The sequence below is a fragment of the Schistocerca nitens genome, chromosome 2 (genome assembly GCF_023898315.1).
Source record: "Schistocerca nitens isolate TAMUIC-IGC-003100 chromosome 2, iqSchNite1.1, whole genome shotgun sequence".
Lineage (NCBI taxonomy): Eukaryota > Metazoa > Arthropoda > Insecta > Orthoptera > Acrididae > Schistocerca > Schistocerca nitens.
In genome coordinates this window covers 962,693,607-962,713,194 of record NC_064615.1, presented here as the reverse complement: position 1 = coordinate 962,713,194, position 19,588 = coordinate 962,693,607, and the positions used below count along the sequence as shown (strand labels likewise).

At 37.7% G+C, this 19,588-nt stretch overlaps 1 protein-coding gene across 9 annotated transcripts in view; it reads left to right on the top strand.

Moving 5' to 3' along the window:
- LOC126237282 (stress-activated protein kinase JNK) overlaps window positions 1–12,652 on the top strand; it is a 1,031,804-nt gene extending 1,019,152 nt beyond the window's left edge. For all 9 annotated transcript variants that reach the window (XM_049947220.1, XM_049947222.1, XM_049947219.1 and 6 more), the window contains one exon: window positions 8,332–12,652. In XM_049947220.1, coding sequence (XP_049803177.1) covers window positions 8,332–8,535 — 204 coding nt within the window. In that variant the 3' untranslated portion in view covers window positions 8,536–12,652. The remainder of the gene's footprint in view (window positions 1–8,331) is intronic.
- Window positions 12,653–19,588: the final 6,936 nt, after the last annotated feature.

Below are 19,588 nucleotides of genomic sequence, written 5' to 3'. Positions count from 1 at the left end.
TAGTTCTTAGCGCAACCAAGGCCCGGTGCAAAAATGTCTGCAAATTCTTCACATAGACTAGAAACACTGTCTGAAGGCACAGTCTGGTTCACTGATAGGACCTGATTGACTATAGACAAGTTAAACAACTGAAATAAATCGAAACCAAACAAGTTCACTGCAGAAGAAGAACGAAGGACGTACAATGACACAAGTTTTGTTTGTCCCTTGTATGTTGCAAGAAGGCTGCACTGTCCTAACACAGGGAGCCTGTGACCTGAATAGCTACTGAGCTTAAAATTTGCGGTACGCAACAGAGGAGTGCCCAGCTGTTTGTACGTGTCTTGATTGATCAGTGAAACTGCAGCTCCGGTATCGAGCTGGAATGGTATCACTTTGCCGTTAATGTCCAAGTCCACAAAAAGTTTATTGTCCTGCTGACGACAAGAGTGATTGTCTCGTGCAACGTGAACTGACACTGGTACAAAATCACTTGCGACTTGATGGGATTTCCGGTGATGTCGACGCACACTATTTGTGGGACGAACACAGTCACTGTTAGAGAGAATGGCACTGGGCGGAGTGGAATGAACTACATGAATTTCCATGGGTGAAGTTTCACGAGCCGGGGTATCCTTGGTTCGATTCTGGCGCGAAGCAAAGGGCCTGGAATGGCTGAGAGTGTCCAATCTGAGCTTTTTGTGGCAAACACTCTGAACAAGTCCTTTTTTATTACAGAAAAAGCAAATAGCTTGGCGTGACGGGCAATTCTCACACGAATGTCTAGTAGCACACCGCAGGCATGATTTTAGCACTGCATTTGCTGATTCTGTAAGCGATAAAATTCGGACAGTACATCTGGAGATGGTGGCGAAGCCATTACACAAGTAAATCAGGGCAGTATAGGTACAAATGTGGTTTGGCCTCGTCGCCAAAATGTTGTGGATTGGCAGGAGAGCCAACCCAGGATTATAGAGGAAGCCGAAAGGCACGCGTTTTAGCTCACGCAGGCTGGCGTGAGGTCTGGAACAGGACAAGGAATTTAGACTTAAAAAAAAAAAAAAAAAAGGATGTAGCTGGTGGAATACTTAACTTTAATCCATTTAATGTTGAACGTAGCTCTTGTATGTACATTATTTACAATATAAATAGTAACTCAACATGGCGCCTTGCTAGGTCGTAGCAAATGACGTAGCTGAAGGCTATCGTCTTGGCAAATGAGAGCGTATTTTGTCAGTGAACCATCGCTAGCAAAGTTGGTTGTACAACTGGGGCGAGTGCTAGGAAGACTCTCTAGACCTGCCGTGTGGCGGCGCTCGGTCTGCAATCTCTTATAGTGGCGACACGCGGGTCCGACGTATACCAACGGACCGTGGCCGATTTAAAGGCTACCACCTAGCAAGTGTAGTGTCTGGCAGTGATACGACAGTAAACTTGTCAGAGACAGCAACGGACTTGGAAGAGCAGTTGAACAGAATGGGCAGTGTCTTGACAGGATGATGTAAGATGAACATCAACAAAAGCAAAACGAGGATAGTGGAATGTAATCGAATTAAATCAGGCGATGCTGAGAGAATTAGATTAGGAAATGAGATGCTTAAAATAGCAGATCAGTTTTGCTGTTTGAGAAGCAGAATGATTGATGATGGTCGAAGTAGGGAGGATGTAAAACGCAGTCTGGGAATGGCAAGAAAAGCATTTCTGAATAAGAGAAATAATCAACATCAAGTATAGATTTATGAGTCTCGTAGACGTTTGGAGTATAGCCTTGTATGTAAGTGAAATGTGGTTGATAAACAGTTTACACAAGAAGAGAATAGAAGGTTTTGAGATATGGTGCTACAGAAGAATGCTAAAGATTACTTCGGTACATAACATAACTAATGAGGAGGCACTTAATAAAACTGGGGAGAAGAGCAATTTGTGGCACAACTTGACTAGAAGAAGGGATCGGTTCGTAGTACGCATTCTGAGGCATCAAGGGCTCACCAATTTAATATTGGAGGGAAGCATGAAGGGTAAAAATTGCAGATGGAGACCAAGACATGAGTACACTAAGCAGATTCTGAAGGATGCAGGTTGCTGTAGTTACTCAGAGATGATGAGGCTTGCAGAGGATAGAGTAGCAAGGAGAGCTGCATCAAACCAGTGTTTGGACTAAGATCACAACAACGCACCTTTGGTATGCCATATTGATATTTAACATGTTTATAGTAACATATTAGAGCAATACAATTTTTTCCAAAAAAAACTGAAGGTAGGGTGTTTGAAATATACAAGGTCAAAGGTCTACTCACTAGCTTTTCATTGATATAAGTTTCATTGCTTTATCTGGTTTAGATTCATAATTACAGTCATTTATGTTGAGACAGACACATGTAAATTTCATACAAGTTCCAAGCTTTGCAGACCTATAACTTTCTTCACAGTTGTCATATAACTCTGCTAATTTGTCATTTTCCATCTCTTATATGGACCATTGAATGCACCAATTTTGCATGAAATTTGTGTTGGGGAGAACTGACATGGAATTACCCGTATGTATCACTACTGGTAAGAGATCTAGACGAGCCACTGCCTGTATGGATTTTAACCATTATACCATTAACTGTGGAATCCACAAACACAGCTTTGTCATTATGTGAAAGAACCTTGTCCATATTATTTTCAAATTCATTAACATTAGAGTCAAACTGAACACAAGAACAGTGTATACATTATTTTCAAAACCATCAGTAGGATTATCATTAGATAGAACACTACACACAGTATTTTCAAAATCATCAGTGCTAGAATCAAATGCATACACAGAACCATCTGTATCATCAGTAAAATTGGAGCATTTGGACATGAGATGTTATTTCTTTAAACAGACTTCAGCCTTGTGACCCAGTTTCTGACAAAATAAGCACTTGATGTGTTTGTAATAGCAGGATTGCCTATCATGGGTTACGAAACACTGACAGCAAGATTTCATTTGAGAAGAGTGACCGGCATAAGATGATGTGCCCTTGTTCTGGGCGTGGCCCGAGATCTAAATACCTGATAATGTTTACTGTTGTTTCCCTTTATGAAAAGCTCCACTCTTAAAGCTTGTCTGAAAAAGTTCAGTTCTGTTGTAGTCAAGCACCTGCTCTGTTTGTTTGGTCTTTTCGAAGCTTGATTAACAGATAAGCACTCATCTAATATGGGATTATTCAGAATGGTAAGATCCTTTTGTAGCCATGCATCTGGAACATGGACAATTACCATATCCCTCACAGCAGTATCCACATAGAGAAGAGCACAATTTTGTTTTCACACAGGAAATGACAGCCACAAGTAAGGCCTTGCCTAATAGTAACCCATTATTTTAATGACTGGCCAGTCTTCTTATATGTGTGATACAATTTATAGCGTGCCACCACAATACTAAGTTTACTCTGAAAAAAAAAAAAAAATCACCTATCTGTCCTTAACATCTGACTAACTCAAGTCACACAGGTGTTTAACTGGCGAAAGTGGGTGAACCAGACCATACACATAAGCACCGGCATTAGACAAGGAAAATACACATTTGGTTACACTGTCGAAGGTTCTATTTACCATAAAATGTTGTTCAAGTTTCTCCAAGCAATGAGCATACTGTTCTTGTCTTGTATCAAATTGATGGAATGCCAGCTTTGTTCGCTGAATGTCTTTGTGGAGTTGTTCTCGGTCCTCCAGCCAGGCCAGTGTAGCAACTGTTCCTGAGTGGCCGCTAACTTTGTCTGTGTAGCACTCAATTTTCTCAGCAGCTGGAGGATGTTAAGCATTGGAATCATAAAATCAGTTTGTTGCGCCATCAGGAAGAATTCACTCATAAGAGTTTGCAAGAAATCGCAAGATGCATGTCCCATTGTCCACCACATAACCAAATTCAATATATCCCCCAGAACAGACCAGAGTTCTGAGAAAATTTATGTCAATTGCATGTCCACAGTTAAATGAAAGTTCTAAAGCCAACACTACAAAGTAGAAAAACCAGAAAAAGTGTACTGTGCTGTATCCTTGATACATAAAACACTTGGTAAGCAAGGTCCAAAATTGTTGACGTAAGTATACCTACATTAATGACTGTTGAAATATTTTGAGAAATCTGATTCATGTGCAAGTCCCTAATCCCAATATTGACTGAAGTGTCCCCTGTAAAGTCACAAAACTGGCTGCACCACTGATGTGATGTGCTTTCTACTCCTGTTGAGCTGTATCAGTATTAATGACTGTGCCATTGTAGAATGTTGAACCTACTACACAAATGAATTAGTCCAAGTAAAATACCTCTCTTTCATTACAACACACAAAATATCTTGAAATGCACTCTGGTGCACACATAATCCATATAAAAAATTGACAAATTATCACCTGTAGTAACTCCTCCAGAGACTAAGTCCTTAATGGCAATGCAGCACTAGGGCTACAGAGGTCCAAGTAACAAGTTTTATTTACTAAGTGTCCAGTATGGCATCTATCAGTAGTCCACTTCATTTGCAGGGAACTTAGTGACTTTGGCTGCCAACTGTAGAACTCAACTGTTAGGTGTAGGATGTGACTCCAGATCCAGCTGTGACTGTCTCTACAGCCTTTGGGCCATAGGTTATAGCATTAGACAGATGGCTACATTGGATCCATGTGATTGGCTGCCAATGATACAGATAAAGATATTGTCGGCTGCTGGCTCTCCTGGCTGGATGATGTCGTCGTGCATGGTTGGTGTCTGCAGGAGCTGTGGCAAGCTAGTTCTTTCGCTTAAGGTGACATCTGTTGAACAGGCTTACTTTGTTTGCTGCCTTGCCTGTGGAGCAGGCCACCTGGCATAAAGCGATGCGGGGAGGGATGTATCTAGCAGGAGTGGCTGGCACATACAACAAAAATAAAATAAATGACAACCAGGCAAAACAAAACAAATGCCAAGAAAGTGGGTAATTAAGCAAGTTTGAGGTAAATTATACAACCAGGGGTCACTACAGGGAATTACTTTCATACTCCCTAAGGAAGAATTTTCATGACCATGTTCATATGAACTTTTTGTAACATATTGATGTCAAGAGTTAATCCCTAAAGTTTATGACACTTTTTTTATAAACACTTTATATTTCCCAGAAAAAAGTGTACTTTGGTCTTTGATAAGCATGCTGAATTTAATTGTTGAATCTGTGGAACCATTTCAAAGACAAAGCCTATTAGGAAGAATGTACAAAGAAACATGGTATATCAGTAGCAGATATATGTTTCAGGAAACTCATGATATAAAGCTGGTAACACAGGTTTGTGTAATGAGTTTCCTGAAAAATTCATTCAGTTTTACCTGCATTGTTAACATTTAGTGATATGCAAAGGTAACTGATAAGTGTCATGGATATTAAATGAGTTGCAAATTCGAATAAATAGTAGCTGTGAACAAGTGTGTTATAGAAAGTGAACTTCCTTTTACAGAGTATGATCATGTTGTACCATGTTACCTGTTTGCCTGGTGAGCTACAGATTTGGCAATTTTCAACATAAAAACAACTTGCGGTGTGTCTCAGCAGATAAAATTTTGACATTATGTTTCTTTCTGTGTATTATTCCTGTGTAAAAAATTTGAAGGCAGGTTTCGACATGTCGGATTGGAGTGTTCCGTTACGAGAGAGGAACAATATGGGTTTAGACCAGGAGGGTTGACAGTTGATCTAATTTTTAGTGTATAACAACTCCAAGAGCGATGTTAGCATTTGGTAAGGATTTAGTAAGACTAAAGGGAATGTGTCAAGGAAGAGTGAGTTGTGGAAAAGAAAGAGGAGAGGAGCCAGACTAGATTGAACAGTCAAATGGGCTAAAGCAAGGTAGTGCACTGTCCCTCTAGTTTTCATCACCATTATGGATGAGATAATGGTTCAAATGGCTCTAAGCACTGTGGGACATAACATCTGAGGTCATCAGTCACCTAGACTTAATACTTAAACCTAACTAACATAAGGACATCACACACATCCATGCCCAAGGCAGGATTTGAACGAGCGACCATAGCAGCAGTGCGGCTCCGGACTGTAGCACCTAGAACCACTTGGCCACAGCGGCTGGCGATGGGATAATGACCAGCTTGACAGTGTGAATAGGAGATGAAAATATGAAAGAATGGTGTTTGCAGATGATTTAAAGGTGTGCGGAAATGGAGAAGGAGAGATACAAGAAACACTAAAGCATGGCTGGAAATGCAGAAGAATGTGAGCTGAAATTTATTGCAATGACTTGTGAAGTGATGGTGACTATGAGGAATTAGAGGAAAGTAGCAACGGTTATAAGTATTACAGGACAAGTACTAAAGAATGCCGAAACTTCTAAGTACCTTGGGATCACAACAGAAGACAGTGGAAGGAATGATAAGATAATAGGTGAAAGAAAAGGCAAGCCCATGGTTTTCCGTAGTGTATAAGAAGCCTGGTTTGGTGCAAGGGTATACCCCAAAAAGGAAGCAAGTGTGTTATGCTCCAGTACTCACATATGCATCAGAAATGATGGTAACAAAGAAAAGGCACTTGAACATGGTACAGATGTGTGAGATGAATTAAAAACAGAATAAGATTTACTAGAATGGACAGAATAAGGAATGACACAATGAGAAAAACAGTAAAAGAGTAGCCCATGCAAGAGGCCATGTCAAAGGACAAGAAGAAGATGGTATGGGCGTGTTAAAAGAATGGGGATCTGGTGGGATATTGAGACAGGTCCATGAAATGACAATAGGAGGCAGGAGACCTAGAGGAAAAGTGAAAGACGTATGGATCATTGGAATGAACAGATGCATGATGAAGAGAGGAGAAGACCAGAACAGAGTGAAGAGAGAAATATACTTGGTGGGAGAACAGGAAGAGATGGAGAGGCTTATGTTCCAAACAGACCAAGACAAGGGCTAGAAACTGTAGGAGGTGGTGGTGGTGGTGGTGGTGAAGATGGGAGATGGGTAAGGTGATCATGTATGACAATCTTGCCAAACTGAAAGTCCATTAACAGATCCTCTACATTTGATCACCATCTTAAAATCCAAATCTGTTATTTTAAATGATATTGTATCTTGGATGGCAGCTTGAACCTGGTACTATTTTCCAATGTCTTATTACTTTGTAAATTTGCCTCCGCTCTTGTCCTTGTGATTTATTAATGTAAAATACAAGAAACTGTAACCTAGCCTCCTTTTCCATGAATCTGATTAAAAATAGTCCATCCACTCTTGTCTGCATCTACATTTATAATCTACAAATCAGTGTGAAGTGCATGGCAGAGGATACTTTTTATTGTAGCATGTCTTACAGTTTCTTCCTGTTCCACTCAGAGCTGGAGCATGGGAAGAATGGCTGCCTGTGTGCCTCTGTGTGAGCTATTATCTATCTGATTTTATATGCATGATCTCTGATGAGTAGATATATAAGGAGAGATAATATTGGGCCCTGAAAGACAGTTACTGAAGTTTTCCAAGCAAGATCTCATGAGATGTATTTTTTTTTCCTCCCAGTTAAGATTTTCTACATTTCTGTTGCACTCTTTCTCCAATCAAAGAAGCCTATGACCATTTGCACTGCCATTCTCTGAATGTCTGCCATGTCCCCAATTAGTGTGACCTGGTACAGGTCCTGTACACTTCAGCAGTGTTACATTAAGAGCATACAGGTGCTTTCTTTTTTAGGCAGTCTCGTGTAAAGACTAAGTGCAGTTGCTCAGTGCTTTATCAATAAAAATAGTAGCTGCAACTGAAGCTATGTGATAATTCTTCCTCATCTTTGTACACATTGTTATTATTTACAACTACTTTTCAAGCCCTCTGTGTCGTAGTGCAATTTATTGCTACATCTGCATTGTAGTGTATTATTCCAGTGTCTGTGTGAATATCTCCAGAGAGACTGGGTCTTCTGATTGGCAACAAGTCCAGTGTATTTTGATAGTGGTAGTATGCAAAACCATATGTTCTAGGTATCTTTTATAATTGTTTTGAAGGAAGTTTTCCCTTGTCCACCATATATGAAGTTGCAGTTTCCACCAGCAGTTGTGCAACAATGCATTGTGTTTGACTGTGTACTATTTTGTTGTTCTATAGACTTCTTAAAATGTGTTCTTTATTTATTTTTACCCATGATGACTTCATTGCATTGCCTCACTGATAACTAAGTGTTCACTCACAGACTTAATGAAATGAGTTTCTTTCTATAACTGATCTTTGTTGAACTCGGAAAAATTACAGGAAATGCCTTAATTTTGCAACTGATACATTAAGTGATAAATTGCCTTACTGAAGTAGACTGACTTATTGAAATCTAGAATTTTATACATATAGATAAACATTACATTTTGTGCTTGCAGCCTGCTCCGGGACCTTATGATCATTCCGTAGATGAAAGGGAGCACACTGTGGAGCAATGGAAGGAACTAATTTACCAGGAGGTTATGGAATACGAGATAACTCATGGTCATAATGCTTTGAGTTCCGCCCACTGCACTGCTCGCGGTCCTGGTTCTGAAGATCAAGAAGATATGGTCGATGGGCAGAGAGCTGCCCGTCGGTAGACCCCTTTGCGCTCAGCTTTGAAGCTATTGGTTAATCCTTGAATTATGATGTAGTTATCTACTCGAGATTGAGAATATTCTTAGAAAGAATGCTGCATATTGCTATGAACTGTATGTTTTGTTGAAGACAAGATTGCCTTCCTTTCTGAGATGTATTCGAGATTGTAAGAATGACAAGCACTTCTACATGTGAGCAGTGATTGTAAGACTGATGATGCCGCATAGTGTGTGGTGTGGTGTGTTGTACAAAGAGTTACCCTACATTTAAATAAAAGATACAGCCCAGCTTGTTGTGGAAAGTAAGCAGAATGATATATTTCAGTGGTGGCTTCCTTACTGAATGTCAACAAGTTCAAGTTGCTGTGTATGAGCCAGTCAGTGTAAAATGTTGGTGTTGTGTATGTGCTGATGCATTAGAAGGTTTGGAACTGCTTGCTCTTCCAGTTTCCTTAAAAAAAATTATGTTGACTTAGTATGATAGTAACATCCTTTAGGAAAAATATGAACCTGTTCCCCCTCCAGTGCTTGAATGCATATTTGAGTTGTTTACATAAGCGCTGGTAAGGGAAATATGTATTAGTACAAAAAAATAGCTGTACCGAGCAGAAATACAGGATGGAAATTAAATATCAACTGTTACATTCTCACCTCTTTAGGATTAGCCCAACTCTTAATATCTATTACTGGTCAGTATAAATATCCTTACTCGTAACAGTTCTCTGAGAATTGTTTTTGTGATAGTCTAGCTTAGTTCTACCGTGAATTCAACAAAAACACCATTGTACGAGTTGTAGAAGTGCTACCAGTGGTATCTGCTAATAACATTTTACCAAAATGTGCTCATTTGTTTGATTTTTGAAGAGTAAGACAATTTTTATTGCTTGTTCAAATTTTGGACACTGTTTCCACATTTGAGACAAGGAGAAGAACTTGTGGTGTGAATATATTTTTATTGTTGTTAAAATGTTCAAGATGACATAAATATGTTTTTATAAGAGTGGTTCTGAGTGGTGATAAGAATGCACTGATCTAAATAGTTGAGTGAACGTTGTGCATCATTTTTGGTTCAGCTGTTTCAGTCTTGAAATGCTAGTGATCTTTTTCCTGTTATGTATGGAACTTCCAACAGTCCGGTCCAGTATGGTGTATTTGTACATTACAGTGAACTTAAACAAGGACAACAATCTGTGGTGTTACATTTTTTCATATTTTATGTTGTGCATAGCAAAGTGACATTAATACATATTTGTGTGCTATCGTTTTTCTTTCCCAGTTGAAGATTAATGTTATTTCTGTAAGGAAAGAGAAGGTGAAACTTGTGTTTTTGATTTACCCTTAATGTCTGTGATTTTTAATAGGGCAAGGTGAAATGAATGAGAGATAGTTAAGTGAGAACGTATTTATCCCTGCCCCTCGTCCATTGACCACACTGGTGGCCAACAGCAGGGATCGCTCTACACCTTAATGTAATCAGTTTGTCGGTGTCCGTGTGGGCTACAGAAGTGTCAGTGTTTAGTAACAGACATTGCCCCCATATGAATGTAGAACTGCCACTTACCTTTAGTAAGATATGATTTTGAAGTAATGAGTCAACCTAAAAATAAAAAAATAAAAAATAAAAAGTTATACTCTTGCACTTGTGGATATTCCACAAAATGTAAATATGGTACCGTTCCGTTCCTTTTGTGAATAAAGTATGTAAATCTAATTATTATATAAATATGAGTATACTGTATTTCCAGTGTAGTATATTGCAGGAAAATGCTGTAGAAACCTTTTAAAAAGTCATGTATGTGATTTAAGAAGGCATATATGAAATTTGTTTCAGTAAAACTTTGATGCCTCAGTACTGTACTTATTAGAAAATTTACAATAAGTTTGTAGCTCTTATAGTAATTATAATAAGGCTTGTATAATTTGAGCACATCCTCTTTTAATTGGTTTTTATCCATTATAGCAGACACTGTGCTCAGAATTTAAATGAAAGGTGCAATATCAAAGTAAATGCTGAGCCTCTTCCATATAGATGTTGTTTAGGTCATTGACTGAAGTTATTTATTCATCTAATTGTTTAGGCCAATGAGATGACAGTACAGATATATGGCAGCAAGCATATTATTTGTTGTCTACTTCTTTATGTCTGTAATTCTAAACTTCATGTGAAGTCGTCTCTTTGTTCTTTATTGTTAGCATCTTTCTTACATCATAATATTGCAGAGTTCTGAAGAAAACACACTTCCATATTGCTATAGAATTCTGTTAATTTTTCATACAGCTCTTGACCACAAATCCCCGTATGTGACAGAACAGGATTGTAGGTGTTCATGCTGACAGTAAAACAAAGCAGGTTTAAAGTGGCAATGATAATTTTTTAAGCAAGAAAAGTATTAAGAAAAACAGAAGTTGGTGTTTTAACACATTTAATGTATTCTGCACATTAAAGACTTCCACGTTAACATTACATTGCATTTGCCATGGATACTGCATTGCTAAAAAGGCAGTTATGTGTCTGCTGCTGAAAACATAGTGTTTCATTTGATTTGACTGTACACAATAAATATAATTTTAATGCTTTGGACAAATGATAAATAAAATTTTGCCATACTATCATTATTTTTTGTGACTCAGTAGTTCGGTCACTTTATGGATTTTCATTAACGGATGCCACAATACTAGGCAATTAGTCTAGATTCATAGAAATTTTAACATTTTTGTCTTTCAGTGATCTCTCTTCTATTAGACATAAATCGTGCTAAAAAGTATGCTATAGAATTTTAAAGAGACATTGTATACGTTTAGCATTGATAGTCCTACTCCCCACATTTTTATTTGACTAGTATGTTGGTATTATAAATAATTAGTTGATTCATGTCATACATTTCCTTTTTTCTTTGTACATGGGCATGGAAGGGAGAATCACTGGTAACAGCTAAATTTGACACATAACATTAATTGACTACTTTTGAATTAACAGTTAACAAAATTCAGAATTTGCAAATGATGATCACTTTTTGAGAAACTACATGTTTGCTCCAGCATATTCGATATACTGAACATACATTATTGTATGTTGTGAACTGATGTATTGATAAATTGTATGTTTTCATAAATATGAACAAACTCTGATGTTAATTCACTTGATAGCTTTGTTTTGTTTCTGTACACCAATGTTTACCCTACTCCTAAAATAACAACTGCCATTACAAAAAAGCAAGTGCAGTATAATGCAAATTAAAGTATGTTAAATAAAATTATGTTTCTTGTACATGTTAATAATACTTTTTGTAACTGATAAATTGCTGTAAAGGAACTAGGGCATCTCTATTTTTTCATGGGATACGGAGTTTGAACTCCAGTACATGAACAACGGCTTTTCAATGAGTTTCATAATGTGATTGCATGCAAAGAGAAAGATTTATCATTACTGCAGTGTGGACCAAATTCATCACCTATTTTATAAAAGTTTAATTTTTTGAATAATCATATTTTGATACACATGGGCAGCTGTTTCTATGAATACTGTCATGTAAAATGTCATAAACAAGTTAAATATTTCATTTAATCTGATATTGGTTTGATTGTTGAAAAGTGCAATAGAACATTGTATTCCGAGTGTTGTTAATGAAAGTAACGATCTTTTATTTAAAAGACTGATGTTTTCTGTTGCAACAAGTGGACTATTTCCTTCATTTTATTGTTTGTCTACTTGTTTGTTTTATACCTTCCTTTCCTTTATGTACAAGGAAATTTATTTCACAAAGAAAATATTTTTTCCAGATAGTTTATAAATACCACCTGTTACTTAAAAGTTTACAACATTGCTAATGTGATGCTGCTTCTATTATTAAAAAAGTGACTCCTTTTTACAGCATATGCACCCATTATTTTGCTACACATAATTAATGGTTGGCAGCTTCCTCAAGCAAATTGCACCAAAACACCACCTGTACCAGCCAACACTTTATTAAAACAATGCAAATACTGAAACTATCCTTCAGTTTTGTACCTATACAGTGACATTCTGGAAGTTAATATGAAAATTTCATGCTTCAGAATATTTGTAGATACATTTTTGTACAAAATTTCAGAATGTGGAATAAATTGGAATTCATTAAACCTCCTGTCTGTTTATTGCAGGAGAGTTATATCACTTACGACTTTTTTCCTAGAATGTAATAGGTTTCCCTACCAGCAGTCACTATTTAATTAGATGATATTTCAGCACCACTTTAATGTATGCATACACAGCAGTAAAGTAACCAGAAAAAGATGCCTGATTTAATAATACCTGAAAACAATTTTATCCTCTTGTGTATACTGAGAAATTATCAACACAGTGCACAGAAGTACATGCGTGAGTAGTGTTTATGACCAGAAGAAAAGTGCACCAAACTTTTTCTTGTACTTGAAATATATAGATATCTAATGACTGCCTAGGTAAGCTGGTTGTGTGTACTACAAAGGTAAGATCTTACTTCCTACAAGAGGATCATGATTGTTCAGGTATTGCTGGTACAAGCAGAACATAATATAATGTTTTCTGCCCCATTTGTCACCAATATGAAAGAATTCTGTCTAGAATTAAATTTGGCACAGCTTGAAACAAAAGCCAGTAGACCAGCATATATACTTTCAAAGATTCATTATCTGTCTGTGTGAATGAAGAGTATAATTGAGTAACTAATCTGCTTGCCAGTTTATCCAACCCAAACAATAAGACCTCTAATATTTAATTCTTTACCAAATACCAGAGTCTGTATATCTCAAATTTCAATTAAAAAGCACTACAGTTCCACTGAGACTATGTTCTTTGAATGTAATGTTTTATTTGTCACTGTTGTCAAATTTTGCCGACATGATTATTACGTGTGTGTGTGTGTGTGTGTGTGTGTGTGTGTGTGTGTGTGTGTGTGTAAAATTTGATTTTTTAATTTATGACAGCATGTACTTTCCACCTATATTTGACCGTTTGTACATGAAATGTTATGATGACTATGTGGGCGAAATTCCCCAGTAGGGATAGATGAAATGTTTTATTAAAATGAGACAGCCTTAGCAGAACAAAGATGTCTTTTTTTTTTCACTGATATAACATTTGATAATTATTTTTAGATTATCAACCATCAGCTAAAATTCTCCATCCCTGAGTGTATCTTAAACTTAAAATAAAAATAATTCCACTTCCTTGCCCTTTCTCCTCACCCTCTCCCCCCCCCCCCCCTCTCTCTCTCTCTCACTCACTCACACACACACACACACACACACACACACACACACACACACACCTCCCCCAATAAAGCAACTTGTTGCCTGTATTGATGGTAATATAATCACCCTACCATTAGCAACAGTATTACAAAAGTGTAAGTTAATATGTCCATCTTAAAGGTGGTTGAGATTTTGCACTGTGGATTGAATTACTTTAAGAAATAAAGCAACCAGCCACCCTAGTGTATGCGTGTGTTTGTATATTCCACGAAAGCTATGGAATGCATAGACCAATTTCAAAAAAACTTGGTGCAGTTGTTCCTTGATACCATGTGAACAATACCTTGAGGTTACATGCCCCTTACATCCGTTGGTGGGTGGGGTGGGAAAGCGGTGGCATACAATCATAACCTTGTTTACATCTGTAAAATGTATGCTGTTGGGGTAAAGCGCTCCAAGCACACCAGTAAGGGAGAATTGCAGATGTGAAGGTTGCGACATGTTAAAGTAATCAAAAATCAACAATGCTGATGTCAAATTCAATATTCTCAGGTTTTCTTGGCTGATACTTAACTGTCCCAATGGCATTTAACTCTTTTGAGTGTTGGGAGGAAGATGGAGATGGGAGGGAGGGGGGGCAGTTGGAAAGGGAAATACGTAACACATCTCTCTGGAACTCTAGGAGCAATTTTAAGAGGTCATGGTACACACATGATTTATCATCTGAAAAAAAAAAAAGTACCGTTGGATTAGTACGCTTTTAGTATTCCTAGTGATGCTGCTCAGGAATAGGGGATGAAGGATGGTGTCACAGAAGTGTAATTCTAGATTGCCTAGAGAAATTTCACCAAATTTAGTACAGGCATGGCTTACTTGGTAAAAAAAATGCTGTTGGGGAAAAGCTGCCTCTTGCATCTCCCCCCCCCTCCCCTCTCTCCTCTCTCTCTCTCTCTTTCTCTCTCTCTCTCTCTCTAGGGTGTGGCATGGAAATTAACTAAACTAACTCTGCTTTATTATGGTTACTGTACAACCCCTAGGTTTCAGGTTATAAGCCCATTTTCAAATACATTACTGATTCCAAAGATAATGCAGAGATACACACAATGATAAGGCAACAATAGTCATCTCAACTTTTTTTTTTTTTTTTTTACAAAATGGAATTACAAAATTCAGCAATAACACTAACATGACTAAACATACCTGGGAATAAAGAAATGCATCAGCCTAGAACTTTTTATCTACCGATGGAGTGAGACCCAAAATTTTATTCCTGTCCCAGAGTTATGATATCATCTAAAAGAGTTGAATAATTGAGTTGAGTTTGCTTGTTTAATAATAAGTGTGGGGATGTACACATCTGTTTTAGAATTTGTAACTGATTGAGTTTAGCCCCTTTCCTCTGTGTGTAAGACTTGAACATCTACTATGTATTTGTGGTGTTTGTTTAGGTAATGTTCCACAAAGGCTGAATCAGGCTTCTTCAATGTCCAACTTCTATTATGATCTTTAAGTCTGGTGCAGATTAACCTCCCTGTATGTCCAGCATAGCAAGGCTGACACTCCTGGCATATGGTACAGATATATTGATAATATTATTTGTATGTGGAAAGGTTCCAATAGACAACTCCACAAATATGGGGAAAATATGAATTAGTGGCACACTAATAAAGAGATCAGCATGGAGTTGGGGGGGGGGGGGGGGCAACATAGATTTCATTGACACTAGCTTAAAGATGAAGCCAACAATAATAAATTTAAAATTTATTGACAAGACTCCTTCACTGACACATTTGTCCCGGCTTCCTCACAACATCCTACAGCCTATAAACGTGCAGCATTCCACCACATGGTCCATCATCTCCTTTCTATCCCTATGTACTAAGAAGACTTTGACCAGTTACTTAAAACAATAACCACAAATAATAAATTTGACCCCAACATCATTGACAAAATTCTATGTAAAAAAGATAATGAAGCAAGCGATGTCCCTGCGGTCCCCAACGAAAAACACAAACTGAAAAAGAAATGGTGCAAATTATCTTTTATAGGGAAAATGTCAAACAGGGTAAGTAGCATTTTGAAGGCAAAGGTTTTCTCTATGTTTTTCAATATCACAGAACCTGGAGACTGAAGAAGCCTGATTCAGCTTTAGCAGAACATTGCCTTAACAGAAACCACAAATACATAATAGACGTACAGGTCTTCCACACAGGAGAAAAGGGGCTAAACTCAACCAGTTAGAAATTCTAGAAATTGAAAACAGATGTGTACATCCCCACACCTGTTATTAAACGAGCAAACCCAATTCAGTTGTTCACCTCTTTTAGATGATATCACAACTCCAGGATGGAAACAAAATTTTGGGTCAAACTCCATCAGTAGGTAAAAAGTTCTAGGCTGATGCATAACTTTATTCCCAGGTATGTTTAGTCATGTTAGTGTAATTGCTGAATTGTGTAATTTGTCAAAAAAAGTCATTGAAGTAATTTCACATTAAGGCAAGGTTCAATTCATTATGAAGTTGAGATGACTGTCTTAGCCTTATCATCATGTGTGTCTTTGCATTATCATCTTTGGAATCAGTAATGTACTTGAAAATGGGCTTATAACCCAAAACCATAATAAGATTTGTAAAACAAGCCAAAATAGCAGAGTTTGTTTTGTTAATAAAAATATAGATCTGATTACACGTCACCCCTAGGTGTCTGGAAAGGCTAGGTGTCTGGAAAGGGGAATGAGAAGGGGATGACAAAAAATAATTGAAAATGACAAATACGGATCCACAATATGCAAGATTGTTGGACTGAATGGTAATGTTCTAGACAACAGCTGACCTATAGTGGTGGCTGAGGGTTGGCGTGGGAAGAGGATGACATGGAGAGCGTGAGTGTGGGATCTGAGGAGCAGTCTCAACAGGACTTTCTACACACACCACCTACTGTCTGGATAAACTGTGGAGTTATGACATGCCTAGCACCCCTAATCATTAGGATCAAGATGGGGAGTTATTGATATTAGAGTCAGATCCATAGGAGTTTAGGGTTGTTTGTTCACTGGTAGCAATCCTCATGACACTTCACCCATTGTGTCAAATTAGGGGTGAAAATAAGATGAGAGAAAAATAAGTGATGGGGCAATAGCTGGTAATCAATTTGCTAAATAATGAGTGAAACCAAGTAAACAGAGCAGTGGCCTTGAAGGCTCATATTACCCTATAAGGAAAACATTGAGAGGTAGTGAAACTTGCAGTTAATAACTGTTGTTCTGTTGAAGAATTACTTATATTTTTTTAGCAGAGTAGTCACTGGAGATTTACAGTTATTTCTTCTTGCAAAGCATAATGTTGGAGGAGATTTTTTTGGATAATGTTGATGGAAACTGTTCCAATTGTTTCTATTTATCTTCCAATTACACATCTGATTCACATCAAAAAACCTCTTTTCACAGGACAATAATGCAGGCTGACCCCATACATTCATCACAAACATCATACGTAATTATCTTTTTTATGTGCTGGCTACAAAATAAAACGACTGTGTGCAGGTAGCTACTGAAGTTCTGGTTGGTGATGTAGTGTGCTGCTGACCTGGGTGGTTGTATATTTTATGGCAAGGAGCAGTGTGGTTACTGCCACATACTGCCTAAAGCAACTCTCATTTGTAATGAAATGACATCAATTTAAATTAATTTCTTATTCTTCATTGCTCATCAGGCTTTTTTAATTTGACCTACTCCTCAAAAATAATTGAAACTGATATTATACTACTCTCTCTCTCTCTCTCTCTCTCTCTCTCTCTCTCTCTCTCTCTCTCTCTTTGTGTGTGTGTGTGTGTGTGTGTGTGTGTGTGTGTGTGTGTGTGCGTGTGTGCGCGCGCGCGCGCGCGCCAGAGAGAGAATTGGCATTTATTCGTAAAAGACAAGTTTTTGTAAGTCAGCTGTTAGATAATTATAATCTAGTCCTGAATACACATTCAGTTTATTTGGAATCATTTTAAGTGTTTCAGTTTTTTCATCTTCATTCAGATCTGTGGTACAGTGAAATAACAACAGATCACTACAAATGGATGAAAACTGAAAATTGTGAGAGTAAACAAATAAATAGAGAATTTTACATTGAAGAAAGTGCTATGTTAGCTAGCATGTTTAAGATTATTTCTTATATGCTGAACAGAATAATTGTGGACTTCTACAAAATTCTTACATAATTAGTCCTCTAAAAGTTTGGTTATACAATAGTGTATGTGTATTACTTTTATCTAGTGGCTGATTGACTGATTTAAAGAAGAGTATTAAAAGGAAAGTAGTGGTTTACACTACTTTAAAGTCCAGTGGAAATTGCAAAACGAGTAGTAATTTAAAAGCTATACTGAAGAGATTAAGTGAAGGGGAGGTGATGCAAGAAGAGGAAAAGATGGTATGTGAGGTTGTACTGTCAGACAAGGTATAGTGAAAGGCAGGAAGGGAGAAGGGCTGGAGGAAAAGTTATATGGGGCAAACTATTTGCCAAGGCACAAAGGTAAGAAGTCATATGTCTGATGACATAGTGCCTGAAACAAAACAAAAAAGTGATACATCCATGAAATATGGTTGGATGTCAATGTAACTTCATACATGTACACACCATTGGCAGTTGTGTAAATTATTAGAGCTGCAACACATTATGTCGGATATAATGACCACCAGAGTGCAGTAGTGTTGTTCAGGATTAGTGCTGTTAGAAGCTGTGATAGGCTGTATAAGAGGTGTAAACAGCATCAGATGTTGGATAATCCCTGTGAAGGACATTGAGATGCTATGTACTCATGTGAGACAGCATTATTAGCACCTGACATAGGTTAAAAGGTGCCTCATTTTGTGCCTTTTGCCTAACACTTGACTTTTCCACAGAAATCACAATTGAAATCTGCCCTACAGGATTTTACTTGTTTTGAGATATTGGCTGAGCGATTTTGTGAATTTGAAAGAAATGACTGTGTGGCACAATACTTTGAAGATTGACTTTGGATTTGACCAGTCTTGCCATAGAATTTTGACTTTGACACCTGGCATTTTTTTTAAAAATAAGTCTTGAAGAAAACGAAGTCTGTGGACTTTGGCATGTTATTACTAATGCTTCCTATGTCAATGTTATTAGCAAATAGAAGTGTGCAAGAATCGTTGACTCAGTGGGTGGAACACCTTTGTACACAGCAACGATGAGGTGAGTACCACATAGCTAAGCCATACTGGTCTTGGGTTGAGGACTGTTAATATGTATATTTTGCCTTTCAAACTTGATCATTGTGTCTTGGATCTGGCTTTCTCTTGCTATGGAACCTGTCTTCAGTGTTACAAATTATAAGTGGGGTAGTAGTACTCACTTCAAAGTGATAATGGTGTTCACACTAAGACAACTGATTTACAGAAACATGTTCCGTGATTTTTGTATGTTAAGGGACTCCGAGCATTGACAATGTTGTTCTGTTTGTAACTCTACAGAACATTCAGGCTGAAAGAACTCACCACAAACCAGTGCCGCCGAGTGCGCAGGCTAGGCTAGCAGGGAACTCAGAAGACAGTGGGGCTGCCCCCAATTATTTTGACGTTTTACAAGAAAGTAACATTCAGCACTGACTTATGCTGAGATTTTGCCTCAAGATTAAACCTGTGAAGTAAGTGCTTTTGGAGGCAGTAATTGGAATGTAGGTTGAATAGAAAAGACATCTAAAGCCTTTAGTAGTGCTTAAAACAATGATGCATCTGTATCGTTGGTTTCCGACGCAAAACGGTCACTGACTTCCAAATTAGATAAGAAGCAAGATGGACAGAAAACAGCTCATGGAGATCAAGGAATCTTTAAAACAGA